This window comes from Podarcis pityusensis (assembly GCF_964106645.2).
Source record: "Podarcis pityusensis genome assembly, chromosome: 10".
Classification (NCBI taxonomy): Eukaryota; Metazoa; Chordata; class Lepidosauria; order Squamata; family Lacertidae; genus Podarcis; species Podarcis pityusensis.
In genome coordinates, this window is record NC_138035.1 from 24,706,071 (window position 1) to 24,719,788 (window position 13,718).

Sequence of the window (13,718 nt, forward strand, 5' to 3'; positions counted from 1 at the left end):
GCAGTATAAGGAGAATGAAATATCAGCCTCAGGCACTTACATTTATTATTCAAAAAGTTAAGAAAAACAAACCATTAATTTTTCTTCCTGTTCCTCAGATTTCTTTATATCAGCATCCCACTGTTGAAATACATGCAGGAACTGCTGAGAATATTCGTGTTGGACCTTCTGCCTAAAATATATATTTTGCAAGCTGAAATAATGCATTTTTGAATGTTAACATGAAATACCATTGATTTATAAACTGTAAAGGCATCGGTGAAAGATGGAGAACCTAAAACATTCAGTTAGTCACACAAACTTTAAAAAAGGAAGAGTTGGTAGATTTGAGAGAACACAGCTAAGGTGAAAGGTGGCCATCTAATTTGGAAAAAAACACACCATAGAACATTGAAGAGTATTGTTCTAAAGTAGGTTTACAATGCAATCGTATGCATGTTTACTTCAAGTAAGCCCAATTATGTTCAGTGAGGTGAACTTCCAAATAAATAGTGTAAGAGGTCAGGGGTCCCTTTACCTTTAAGAATGCAACTTAAATGTTATTTTAAAGAATTTGCTTTCTAAAATGAAATATTCTGATTAGGAACCAACTCCTTTACTATAGTAAATTACCAGGAAATCATATCCAGACAGACAATCAAAACTCAGACACCAAGTCCAGGATGGAAATCCTTTTTTGGTCTAGTGTCACATTTCCAGGGGAGGGGTACAACTTGTTGGGGGGCCACATGCTGCTCGTGGGCAGGAACAGAGCCAATAGTGAGCAGGGCCACCCTCTCTGACACCCCCATTTCTCTCTTCCCCTGTTTAACATGCTGCTAAGAGAGGGAAAGATAGATTGCTCTTCCCAGGTCTGATCTGATCGCTTGCATATATTATTGCTTTCATCCATTTTGGCTTTTCTGCCTGTTGGCTCTCCCTACCTACATGGAATCAGACTGAGGGCCACAGGTTGAATCTCTGCCACAAATGTGCAATGTATGTTCGTGTTAATTATAACCCCCACCTTTGCTCTTGTTGTGTTTTCCAAACGTGTTCTATTTTCTGGTTGCTTGTTTTGAGAGAAGCTTTCGTGTACATTTCTAATCTTTTCCTTTTAGCCAGAAGAGCTTTGTTAATGTCCGCTGCAGAAAGACAAAGAATCATTAGGCATTGTATCTTAAAACATATGCAAAGATTTATAAGATTTGCAAAGAAAGGCTAGAATGTCTCACACACTACACCTGTTAGGCTACAGTAGTGGCTACAGTAATTAATGCATGAATTCAGGGACCTCTTCTCAAACTGATTTTGAATCTAGTATAAGCTGTATTAAAATTACAGTGTTTATATGGCAGCTTTTATAGTGTGTTGAGCTATCAGTAAAGTATTTTGCCATCAACAATAAGGTCACTTTTAACACCCCACAATAAACACAGAAACTAAGCGGAAGCTGGCTGACACAATCCAGTCTGCCCAAAGATTTGGATTCTTCTTACATGAAGCCCTTTTCAAGCAAGCCCATAACCAAACAATCTAGGCAGGTGCTTTTGTAAAACATGGTACCTTTTGAGGCTAAAACTTTAGAGAGAACTCTAATAAGAGACAATAGAATATCAAAGGAGCAAAATACAGCATTGGTTAAGCAGTTGCCTTTCTTCACTGTTAAGTACAGTATTACTCATGCTCCATGATTTGCAGACATATTCCAAAACTTCATGAAGTTCAAGATGGCTTTGAGAAAGCTTGTGGCCCATGCTCAAATTGCATAAGCTGTAGCCATGCTGTGTATCCTTAAGAGGACTGAAACCTCATGAGAGAAAGATTAGTTGATCAGTTATATGCACTTTAATCACTAGATTTATCAAATCTGCATATGGGTAAAAACACAGCTGAAGGAAGAAACACATTTGTTTTTAGATTATGTGCATGTGTTGTAGCTGGCATCATTTCAGAAGAAATAAGCATGCCAAAGGGAGATTATGTTTTAAGCTGTTTCTTGCCATACAGTAGCTTTTATAAGCACTTGTATTAAAATATATATTTTTATTTTTAAAACCTGCTCCTCAGTTAATTGGGATACTTTTAAAGTCAGTTGATTAGATCAAAGAAGCATTGCAGTCCTTGTCATTGGGACAAACTAAGAAGTCTTTTTGCATCATCCTTTGTTAACTACCACCCTTCATTACAGAAAGTGGAGAAGAGCGAAGTTCTTGCTATGGAGGTGACTGATATGGACACAGACAAGATGGAATCTTGCCAGTAATGTCTGATTAATGAAGGCCATGTTCCATCACATTTTGCCCTCACCAGTCTATTTTAGTAGAATTTGCTTCACATGAGAGTGAAACCCAGAGCAAAGACATAGAAATTTCTAAGTAGTTTTTTCTGAGCAGGCATGGATAACCTGCACCCTAATCTTGAAGTTTGCATTGGCACATCTGCTTGGGCAAAGTTATTGCAACTCTGATGTAATCAATTGATCAATCTATTGAAGTACTACAGATGACAAAACTGCACTCCTGCCATCATACTACAGGAAATAATGTTTGGAATGTAAATTGCTAATTTGTTCATATGACTAAAAAGAGAAAAATTATTTTAAAAACTGGTTTATATCCAACTAAGTTGTTTCCAGGTTAGAGCTATTAAAATTAAAGCTAGCCATATCCATTTATTTCACTGGTCTACTCTGAGCAGAACTTACTTGGAAACAATCCTGTATTTTTAAACAAAAGGGCAGGACCCTTCTCCCATATAACTATTTTATTAACTGACAGTATGTAAGTATTTTCTAAAACATACCTCCGAATCTTTCCAGCATATTCTGTACTTCTCCCCTATAAAAATATTCATATTTTTAAATGACTTTTTTGCATTAAAAGAACTAGTTTATATTTTTCAGATATTATTTGTAAGTGGTAGCAAGCTGCAACAGAGACCAACAATAATTAACACTACTAAAAGCCTTGTGACAAAGGGAGGGGGGGAAATCAGCACTGTGAAGGGGTGTAATCTTTGGCGCATCTATGGGGGGGAATGTAAACCACAACAGGATGGAGACACTAAATTAAATTATATTGCCAAGATTTTGCCCATCAAGAAATATATAATCAACAAAGGGCATAACCTTCTGTTTATGACTCAGTAGTTTAAAACATCTTATGTTGAAAGCTGTCATTTGTAATTATAAGCTTAATGAGTCTGCTGAAAATTCTGTCAGAGATGCTAACGTTCCTAGGATTCTTGGAAGCCATGGCAGTTGAAACATATTTAAGACTGCAATCCTAAACACATTTATTGTGGAATAATTCTCATAGAATTCAGTGCACCCAATTTCTGAGTATGTTTAGAATTATGCTGTAAAATTGGTTTACATTTATAACATGGTTTACATGGGCTTCTATTGCATTATGAGTTGATCTATTGGGGATTTGATGGTGGTTTGGATGTAACTTAATGTATGAAGAACAGTGCAATCCTTTCCATGTCTACTCAGAAATTCCACAACGTTCATTGGGACTTGCTCCCTAGTAGTCTCTGTTAACTTCAGAACTCCATTGCCTCTCTATTCTGTAATAATTTTTGAGAAGAGGGCAACTGAATTATCCTTAATTAATTAAAGTGGGCTAGATTCAAAGGTTCTCTTCCTCCAATGGAAGAGGTTTCCTCCAACAGGGTAAGCACCTTATATCAGAGTAAGCTACTTACCATACTTTTGGAAGAAGAGAAGCTTTGGATCCACACCAGTATCTAACCACTTCAGATGTTGTAGGCGTACAATTCCCATTATCCCTGACTATTTGCCATGCTGGCTGAGGCTGGTGGGACCTGGTCCAACAACATCTAAAGGGCCACAGGTTATCCAGCTCTGATCTACAGCCAACAAATTTTTAGTTACGTTCCTATGTAAAGGTGTTGTGTTTTTTTAAAACAGATCTAGATTGTAGCCAGACTTAACAACATAAAAGTAATATATATTTCTGGCTACAATAATCGTAACAAAGAGGCACTGGAAACATAACTGATACTTTATAACTGTAAAAAATAATTTAACATTACATGGCAAAAAATAAATATTAAACTATTTACCCAACTTCATCTTCAACTACAGGACGAGGAGTCAGTGAAGGTCTTTTTTTCCCATGTTTATCAATTATTGGAGTTTCATCTTTATGGGAGGGAAATAGAAGGTGCAGTTTACCAATTACTTGTATCACATTAAAAAGTTTTAAATCCCATATACCACTTTTAAATGAAAATTCTTCAAAAAGCAATTTACAAGTTACATAAAATATCATTTAAAACCATATAAAACACCACAAAAATCTCAAAACAATATGTGAGAACTAAAAATCATGAGGACCGTCACTACCCCAGCATAATATAAAATTATCAAAATTAGGTGAAAATATTAGTTTTGCACTCAGCTCAAATTAACTGATAAAGGCCACAGTAAAAATGGCCTGTTTAAAACTTGGAAGGGATGGGCTCTCTGTGATGTCCCATGAAATCACCTTCCACATCTGGGGGCCATGAGCAAGAATACCCTTGTCTGTCTGCCTGCCAATCTTATTTCCATTATAAATAGGCACCTAAGTAGAGCTTCAGAGGCAGATCTTAAGGTACAAGCAAGTTGCTATGGATCCAAGCAGATCTCAGGCTTTGTTTCTTTACTAGTATTCCAAGATCCACCAACCAGAGCTTGGCGCAAAGACATATATTGAAAAGGGAGACAGCAATGCTTCTGAATACCAGTTGCTGGAAATCACAGGAGGGGAGAGTGCTCTTGAGCTCAAGTCCTGCTTGCAGGTTACCCACAGGCATCTAAGTTGGCCACCGGAGAGAATACAGTGCTGGACTAAATGGACCATTGACCTGATCTGGCAGGCTATTCTTATGTTCATCTGCATTCAGGAATTTGTTTTGAGTACCAGAAATTAACCAAATTCATGGTCCTTCCCCACAAAGAATACCCTCCTTGTTAACCCCTGCCTAAAGCACATCAAGTGAAAGTAGATAAATAGGTACCACTCTGGCGGGAAGGTAAACAGCATTTCCGTGCGCTGCTCTAGTTTGCCAGAAGCAGCTTAGTCATGCTGGCCACATGTCCCAGACGCTGTGTGTGGACAAACGCCGGCTCCCTCGTCCACGACTGGACCTAACGGTCAGGGGTACCTTTACCTTTTTACACACACTTTCTTCATTTCAACAGTATATTGGAGTGGGGGGGGGAGTTCTCAGTTTGTTGTTCGTTTATTTTATTATTACATTTATATGTAGCTTTTTTCCAATGACCTCAAATCGTTTTCCCAATTACCATTTTAACTTTACAACAACTCTGTTAGGCTGAAAGACGGTGACTTGCCCAAGGCCTCCCAAGTGAGGTTGGTGGCTGAACCCTTGTCTCTGAGGTCCTAATCCAATATGCTAACCATTAAACAATTGGGAATCAGAAATTCTTATCAATCATCGAGATCTCCCAGTAGATCCTGATCTACCTCTTTCCCATTCTAGTTTTAGGCAACCCTACCTAAGCCATTCAGAGTTTTTTAAGCTCAACACCAGCACTTTAAATCGGCCCTAGGATTGCACTGGAAATCAGAGCAACTGGTACAAAAGTGTAATATGCTCTGAATGCTTGGCTCCAACAAAGAGCTGAGAAGCTACATTATGTTCCATTCTCTATGACTGCTGAGAATGCCAGACTATCTCCTCCCAATCCCTCAAGTGGAATCCACTTTCAAGAAAGAACTTCACCTGCTGAATGAAGCAGCAGGTTTGAATCCTTCTCTGCCAATTGCATGGTCACCTAATGAGGAGTAAACTTCTTCCATTTCACAAAGAAATTTGCTTTTGCGAAGACAGCCTTAGGCAAATGCCAAAAGTCAGGTTATTCAGCAGTCCTATTTGATAGAAGCTGGGGGGGTGCCCCCCCCTTATACTATTGTGAGAAAAAGGATGACTTATCCTATTTGTATTAGGAGTGCAACAAAACAAAATGCGTGTAACATTTTGTACTGATTACTACACCTTCTCTAACATCCTCTTCAGAGCCACTCAGATGTTTTTTGGTATGTTCTTCAAAGTCGTAGGCATGAACAATTGGATCTTCCTGTGTCAATTTAGCAGCTTTTGCTGCAGATTTTCTTCCTGATGGTGCCATAATCAGAATAACTGCCATAAAATATATATTTTTTGTTTAATTCACCACATAAAACACAGTATGAATTTAATATAGGGAAAATAAGATACTACGGTATTTTATCTTGTATCTACTATTGAGAAGTCAGAATTCAATACGTCTGCAGAATATTTTTACAAAGCTTTCACACATTTTGAAGTTAAACCTCACTTGTCTACGTAAGCTACAGTGAATAATTATTGTAAAACGTCTCCATTAATAATTTTTGAATGAGCTATTAAAGTTTAAAATAATTCTGCTAGACCAGCTGTGCTACATGAAGTTCTTTGGCTCCCAATTTGTTTCTAGGCCCCATTCAAATAACTTGTTTTTACATTTAAATCACATGATATGTTGTGGAATCAGGACATCTAAGTGGTCATCTCCTCTTACATTTTTACAGCATGGGTCTGATCCAGTCCCCCCAAACAAATTACTGGTATTCTGAACCCCAACCCCAAGCTCCCACTAGTTTTGGCAGAGGCAGGAGAAAGGAAACTAAAGCAGATAGTGCTGGGGTGGGTGGAACTGAACGCCTTGATGGGGACGTAAATCATCTTCTCCCTGATCATTTGATGAATGCAGATGTGACCCCCTCCCCCTCAGTTGACCTGCACAGACTAGCTGGGGAGGGGAGACAGCTTGTTCATTGTCTCCCTGTATGTGTGAGAATGTGAAAGTGCAAGATGGCCACACATATTGCTGACATGCATCCCCCAGGGGGTTGGCCAAGGGCAAATGTGGCCCTTGAGCCTGAAAATGTCACACACACACACCCCGTTCTAGAGGAAGCCTTTCTCCATGTTTCAACATCATTTGAGGTGTGACTCACTGTTAGATCTATTATGTATTTGTTGAATTCTAAGATTTTGTACATGGTTTCTAACCAATTATTACTTGTACCAAGTTCAAGGTGTGGTTGGGCTACTGGAGAAAGAAAACCCCAGTTAAAGATAAACAATTAGGGATTCAATAATCTAAGAATACTACTGTCGTTGGACAGCATACTGCTTGTCCCCCTTTCCTCCCCCCCCTTTCCATTTTGGAACACCTTGTTCTAGCTCCCGATAGTACAATCTGCTTTGTACAATGACGCTTACACACCTGGGTGTGTTTTAGAACTGCAGCCTCAAAGGCTGCTTCATTCAGCCACAAGAGCACAACCAACAACCTTTCTGCTTTTCTTCACTTACCAAACTTTTCTGCTCCACCTTCCCTTCAAGCCCAAGGCTTTTTATTTATTCAAAGTGCATGCATGGCACATAGGGTTCTCCTCCCATTCTACCCCCCCCCCGCAGTCACAACAGCCCTGCAACCCCGCCCCCAACCAAACTCACTGCAATCAACCGAAGGCAACCAACCTTCAGGGTTATTGTTTTTATTTTGATTATATATTCTGTGGTTTTATATTTTGATTTTGTTCTGTGAACCGCCCTGAGACCTCCGGGTAAAAGGTAAAGGTAAAGGGACCCCTGAACATTAGGTCCAGTCGTGGCCGATTCTGGAGTTGCGGCGCTCATCTCGCTTTATTGGCCGAGGGAGCCAGCGTACAGCTTCCAGGTCATGTGGCCAGCATGACTAAGCCACTTCTGGCGAACCAGAGCAGCACACGGAAACGCCGTTTACCTTCCCGCCGGAGCGGTACCTATTTATCTACTTGCACTTTGACGTGCTTTTGAACTGCTAGGTTGGCAGGAGCAGGGACAGAGCAACAGGAGCTCACCCCGTCGTGGGGATTCGAACTGCCGACCTTCTGATCGACAAGTCCTAGGCTCTGTGGTTTAACCCACAGCACCACCCGCGACCTCCGGGTACAGGGCAGTATATCTATCAATCAATCAATCAATCAAATGAATGAATAAAACCATGCCCTAGGCTCTCCAATCTCTCTCACCACTAACAAATGGATAGGTGGAGAACCTGTCCATGTGACGCTGACACAAAAAAACCCACTATACAAAAGAAGGAAATCTGCCCCTCAACCTCACAATGCCTATGATAGCCATGTCTCACACAAAATGTAACTGACTCTATGAACTGAAAACACCAAATGTAACTGACCTGCAGATAAGTCTCCATGAACTGAAAACAGACGTTATACATACACCTTTGTTATCCACGGAAATCTTTAAATAAAGACAAACCATCCAACCAACCAGTCCTATTATTTATTTATATACTGCCCTATACCCAGGGGTCTCAGGGCGGTTCACAGAATAAAATCAATATATAAAACCACAAAATACTTAATAAAAATAAAAACTGCAACCCAATACCCCCCCACACAAAAAAACATTTTAAAAGGGCACAGGATGTCATTAAGATCAACCAAAGGCCTGGTTAAAAAGGAACGTTTTTGGCTGGCGCCTAAAGGTGTACAATGAAGGTGCCAGGCGAACTTCCCTGGGGAGAGACCTATGAGGTGGGGCGGGGGGGGGAGTGGCTCAAAATCACCCCCCCCCCGTTAGTTTCATGGTTGGGGGCGGTAATTCGAACCGCGGCCTCTCCTCACCCCCAGCCTGGCGCTCTAACAACTAAACCAGCCGCGTGACTTGATCGCCTTCCCTCAAGGCCGTCCCGTTTCCCGCCTAAATTACCTCAGGTTCCCGCCTTTTGGTTCTGCCATTGCCTCCCGCCCCCGTCCCCTTTAGCCAAACCTCCAGAAGTTCCCCTTCCGCCAATTTCTCTTACAACCACCCAGCAGCATTTCCTACTTTCCTAAACCACCGCTCCCCCCCCCCGCCCTTTCTTTCTCCTCACTCCCTGAAAGAGGGAGAGAGAGGGAAAGGTGAGGCGGCGGCGAGAAACACGACAGGGCCGGGCCGGGCCCAAAGAAAGTTCTATGCAGTTAATAAGCATCGCGTCTTATGGAACCTGCGCCAGACCTAAAGAAAAGTCGCCCGGCGCCTTCGCTCCTTGCCTCGCGTCTGCACGCGCGAATGCAAAAAAACCCCAAGCGGGTTAAACTTCAGGCGGCGGGAAAGGGGTTGGGGGGGTATCACAGTACACGCTTTCAAACAAAACATGCCACATTTCCCTAGCAATAGTAATAATAATAAACCAGCACAGAAGCAGAAACGCTCTAACCCCGCTAGGCCGGTTTTCTGTTTGCAGGTTTTTTTATGAAGGGGGGAAACTTCCAAAAGATCCCGTCGCCCCCCGTGCAGTCTGAAGTGGTGCAGTCCATTCTTTCTCTTCCAGCAGATCGGCTGCACCTGCCGCCTCAGGAAGCTGTATCCGACTTTTTTTTTATTTAAAGAAGAGCCTATGGTAGTGCTGCACACCGTCTGAGGCAAAATAAATAAAAATTTTTTAAGGTTGCACTCGATTTTTCCCCCTCTAAACAAAATACCGCAAGTCCGTCTCTCACTTCTCCCCATTGGTAACAATTAGTTAAATAACGATTTCCTGCCATATCATGACCCACACAATTACCTGCCTCAGGTAGCAGCCGCCTCACTCAGCCTAATGGGAGGGGCAGTCCTTTTCTCAGAAGGAAACTCGCAATTTTATTTTTAGGAGAGTCTCTATTCTCTTTCCCTTTTTCCAATCCCATGGTCAGCCCACTAGAAACATTTGTCGTATTAAAAACATGGGCGTAGCAGCTGTCCCCCATCAAGAAAATAAAGAAAAATACTTAACTGACCAATTGCATCACAGAAAACTCGGTTCTGCCCTCCTAACATAAAGCCTCTCCCGCCCAATAAATTCTGGCTATGCCCGTATATAAAAAATTAAGGGTTTTCAACAGGAAGCTACCAGAGATGCTGATTGGAAATGAAGCAGTGTAACCACCCCACAATAGTTGCAGGTGCTAACAGTATTGAGAAGGCAAAATGCAACTGTGTCAAAAGTATTGTGAGCACCAATCAACATGAATGTGACATGAAAAAGAGATCTGAAGGGACCCAAATGTTCTGACTTAATTTTTTGTTCTACTTTTGTTGTGCGTTAGTCCATTCAGATATCAACGAGGTGGTAGCATTGGGGAAGCAGCACGGGGTGGGGGGTGGGGAGGGAACTAAAGCAGAAGAAACCCAGCAATGCACTTTTATTGTGCCAAAAACATGTGCATAATACTGGATCAGTCTGGAGGGGCCCAGAGATGAGTGCAGGGTGGGGACCAACACACTGTCCAGGCTTGCACGTTTGGTGCTGCCAATGCAGCAGTTTGACTTCGCCCCCAGAGATGCACAACATTGTCTTTCAAGAAAGTTGGGTGGGTGCCAACAACAAAAGGAGCCGCCTTGTAGCACTACAGACTGCCATTTTTTTATGATTAAGAAAAAACAATAACCCTCACTGCAAGTAAAAATACTATTCAATCAGGAGAAGGCTTCCAGCAGTCTGCTTCTTATAAACCCCCATCTACACAATGGTACAATCCATCCTACTACTTAACTCTCATTGTGTAAACGATCCTTTTCTCACTTCTTCTCCAATTCTTTACCAAACATGTGGACTGGATTGCACCTGCTAATCCTGTTCCCAACCTCTGTGCATTCTGAGCATAAATACTCTTTCACATCTTCTGCTGAATGCGCAAGTCAGGATCTGTGGGTAGAATTCTGTGCTCCTTTCCAAATGGTCAATGCATACACTCAGGAAAGGTGTGAAAGGGACTCACACTGCAAGTACAACTGCTTGAGCCAACACAAGGTGAAAAGTGGGAGAAAATGGGCAGAAAATGGGACAGACCACCATAAATTCATTGGAAGATTGCTCCAGTTTATATAATAAAATTGTACATTCCATAGCTGTACTCTCCTCTAGCCTTGCTACTTTCCCATTCCTGGTCCCCCACTGATGCTGTCCTTTCTTCTTCTTTTAAAGCAGTCAGGTGTGCATCTGTGTGTACCATTTAGTTTAGCTCTCTATGTACAGTTGAACTTGTACCCAGTCTAGAATTTCTTTACTTGCCAACCCTAAATATTGGACCAATGAGCTGCTTGACAGAGTAACTGTATTTACCAAAGTCAAGTTTGATTTCGGTTTGGACACAAACTAGTTAGCATTAATCATGGTCTTCCTAATTTGGAGGTCACTACACACTATAGTAGACACAAACCAGGGTGCGGGTGGACAATGTTGTCATCAGCAGAACTCAGTGGACACATAACAACATAGTTCAGTGTTGTGAGTAGAGCCACAATGCAATTACTGCTTTAAAGTTTATTGTGAAATGAAGCTTTGCTTTTTAAGACAGGCAAAACAAGTAGCATTTTAAAGAAGTTGAACTAGATTTATTTCTTTAAAAATTAGGTGTATGCACTTGATAAAGAATAAGGTGCCTTTTTGATTTAAAAATACTTAACCATTTTTCAGAGCATTAAATACTTGATCATTTTTCTTGACACACACACAATATAACATTTTTAAATCAAAAACATCTGTTAAAAAAAGCATATATTTTACAGCACATGTACATTGAAAATTCCCCATCTTCATGATAAAATAATTACTGAGGTGATTATAGTCCTGAAAAGTTGTTAATATCATGATTGAAGACATTTATTTTAAAAGAATCTGTTTGGGACAAAAATCCCTTTCCTTTTCCTGGTCTGAGATTTGTTTTGACATAATAGGGCAGATCACTAGACTACTATATGTCCAAATTTTTGAAAATGAATGCTTGATATGAAAAATGGCTGAGTGCCATGCTCTTAGTTATACCGTTAAAACAATACAAAGTATTGAAAACTTATATGGAGAGGCACTTTTGCTGCTAAATATACACTGCTTGTACACATAATGCAGCCAAGCCCCTTTTGTTTATAGCCCTAATTTTTTTAATTAGGCGTACAATTCTTACCAGTGTTTCTAGAAACTGAATGGAGTAGATTGAGCTGCAGTTTACATTTTGATCAATAAAGACATTATACAAAGAAAAGAATCAAATGTATTTAAATACCATTTTTTCATAGTCTAGCAGCAGAACAATATAGCAAATAGGACTTCACCATTCTAATCCTTCATTCTATAGATGAATCCGCCTTATATTTAAACTAGATACTTTACAAATTGAAGAGGGTACCTTAAAGGGGGGGGGGCACAGACACAAAGGCTACTATCCTGTTCCTTTGCACATGAATAAATGGATGCACAGCTGCTCAAAAGATCTACGTTAGGACTATCCTCACATCAAGCTGCTGCTATTCCAATCAGGGATTTCTCTTAACAGGAATACCTGGACTTTACTAGAAACCCCCAGAAGCTCATTCTCTCTTATGCTTTCCGTGTGGAGCTCTCGTCCTGCTCTTTCAAAGTAGCCTATTGGTCAGGAGCCTAAGGAACAACAAACATGGTAAACCCTATGGATAATGGACTGGCTACCATGGGGAATATATAACATAACAAGGCCTGAGAAACTGTGTAGGTGGCAGTTACAATGGAGTGTTGTGGGAGTCAGTTCATATCCTGCCCTCCATGTACTCAAGAGGCAAGTTTATAGCTGTGCTTTACTGTGCAAAACATAGAGGGAAAGGTTTACTGACTGAACGGCCAATGGCACATCAAATGCCTTGGGATGCAAGCTCAGGAACACATCTAACAGAAGATTCTATATCCAACGTTATTATTTAGTTGGCAAAGGCTACTGCAACAAATGCAGCTATGTTTCTTTCAGTAACCCTTTTTATAAAAAAGGATAATGCACTCCGGAAATTATGTTTGTGAATTGCAACCATCTGAGAGCTGGCAACACAACCCTTCCTCCCACTGTCTGGAAGAGCACATTCCTAAAACATCCCCTCTTATGCTGATAGCTGGGCAATAGTTAGGATGGTGAATATTTGCCTCTCTGCCAAGCCTGCACTGGTCCCAGCTTCAGCCAAGTACATGGAAAGCTACTACCAGCAGCTTCCCCGCACTGGCAGTAGCAAGTGCTAAAGTCACAAAATAGGGTTGGGCACTGGTGGCTTTGGGTCTTCTGGATCCAGAACCTCACCGATCCTCCTAGGGGCCCAATTCTCTGGCTGTTCAGTAGCATAGGTGTCATACACAGAGCCACAAAAGCTGTAATGGATGGTGACACTTCTGTTCATGCCCGGCACACAACTATCAAGACACTTCTGAGACAAAACATTGTACGTGCTCATCACATGTTGAGGTAGACTGATTTACAACAGAAGTCTTCTAGACCTTCATTCTTTCAGGGCAAACTTCTTTTTGAATCCTTCTCCTTGGAAAGAACTTTCGTTTGAAGGCTATTAACTGAAAAATTAAAGAACACTTGTGTGTGCACGCAAATGAATACTTGGCAAAATCAAAACAATCACATGGTTCTTTTCCATTCCCCTCCTTCCCATGATGCCTCTGCCTGGCACAGCTATTTCCATGGCGGACTATTTCACCTCTGGAGATCAGAACAGACTTCACAACATAATGCATCTTGTGGGGGCCAACTGGGGAGCATATGTTTACACATAAATGCCTCAGTAACATGCATGTTCAAGAGTGGCTCCTGTATACATTTCCTCACTTGATCCAGGAGTTTATGTGCATCTCACACCAATTTGCTGGCAACAGCACTTATCTGGAGAAAGGGAAGATTTGA

At 41.0% G+C, this 13,718-nt stretch overlaps 2 protein-coding genes across 7 annotated transcripts in view; both read right to left on the reverse strand.

The window, feature by feature from the left end:
* Positions 1-9,864, reverse strand: part of SYCP3 (synaptonemal complex protein 3) — a 12,889-nt gene extending 3,025 nt beyond the window's left edge. The window contains exons 1-6 of one of the 5 annotated variants that reach the window (XM_081024076.1): positions 9,810-9,864; positions 6,013-6,156; positions 4,072-4,150; positions 2,785-2,819; positions 1,007-1,124; positions 73-172 (exon numbers count right to left, since the gene is read on the reverse strand). In XM_081024076.1, coding sequence (XP_080880202.1) covers positions 73-172; positions 1,007-1,124; positions 2,785-2,819; positions 4,072-4,150; positions 6,013-6,156; positions 9,810-9,849 — 516 coding nt within the window. In that variant the 5' untranslated portion in view covers positions 9,850-9,864. Of the gene's footprint in view, positions 1-72; positions 173-1,006; positions 1,125-2,784; positions 2,820-4,071; positions 4,151-6,012; positions 6,157-8,760; positions 8,836-9,048; positions 9,195-9,250; positions 9,393-9,598; positions 9,734-9,809 lie in introns of those variants that run through there. The other 4 variants (XM_081024079.1, XM_081024078.1, XM_081024077.1 and 1 more) reach the window with 4 other exon arrangements.
* Positions 9,865-11,320: 1,456 nt separating this feature from the next.
* GNPTAB (N-acetylglucosamine-1-phosphate transferase subunits alpha and beta) overlaps positions 11,321-13,718 on the reverse strand; it is a 44,635-nt gene continuing 42,237 nt past the window's right edge. For both annotated transcript variants that reach the window (XM_081023941.1, XM_081023942.1), the window contains exon 21: positions 11,321-13,375. In XM_081023941.1, the coding sequence (XP_080880067.1) occupies positions 13,298-13,375 (78 nt within the window). In that variant the 3' untranslated portion in view covers positions 11,321-13,297. The remainder of the gene's footprint in view (positions 13,376-13,718) is intronic.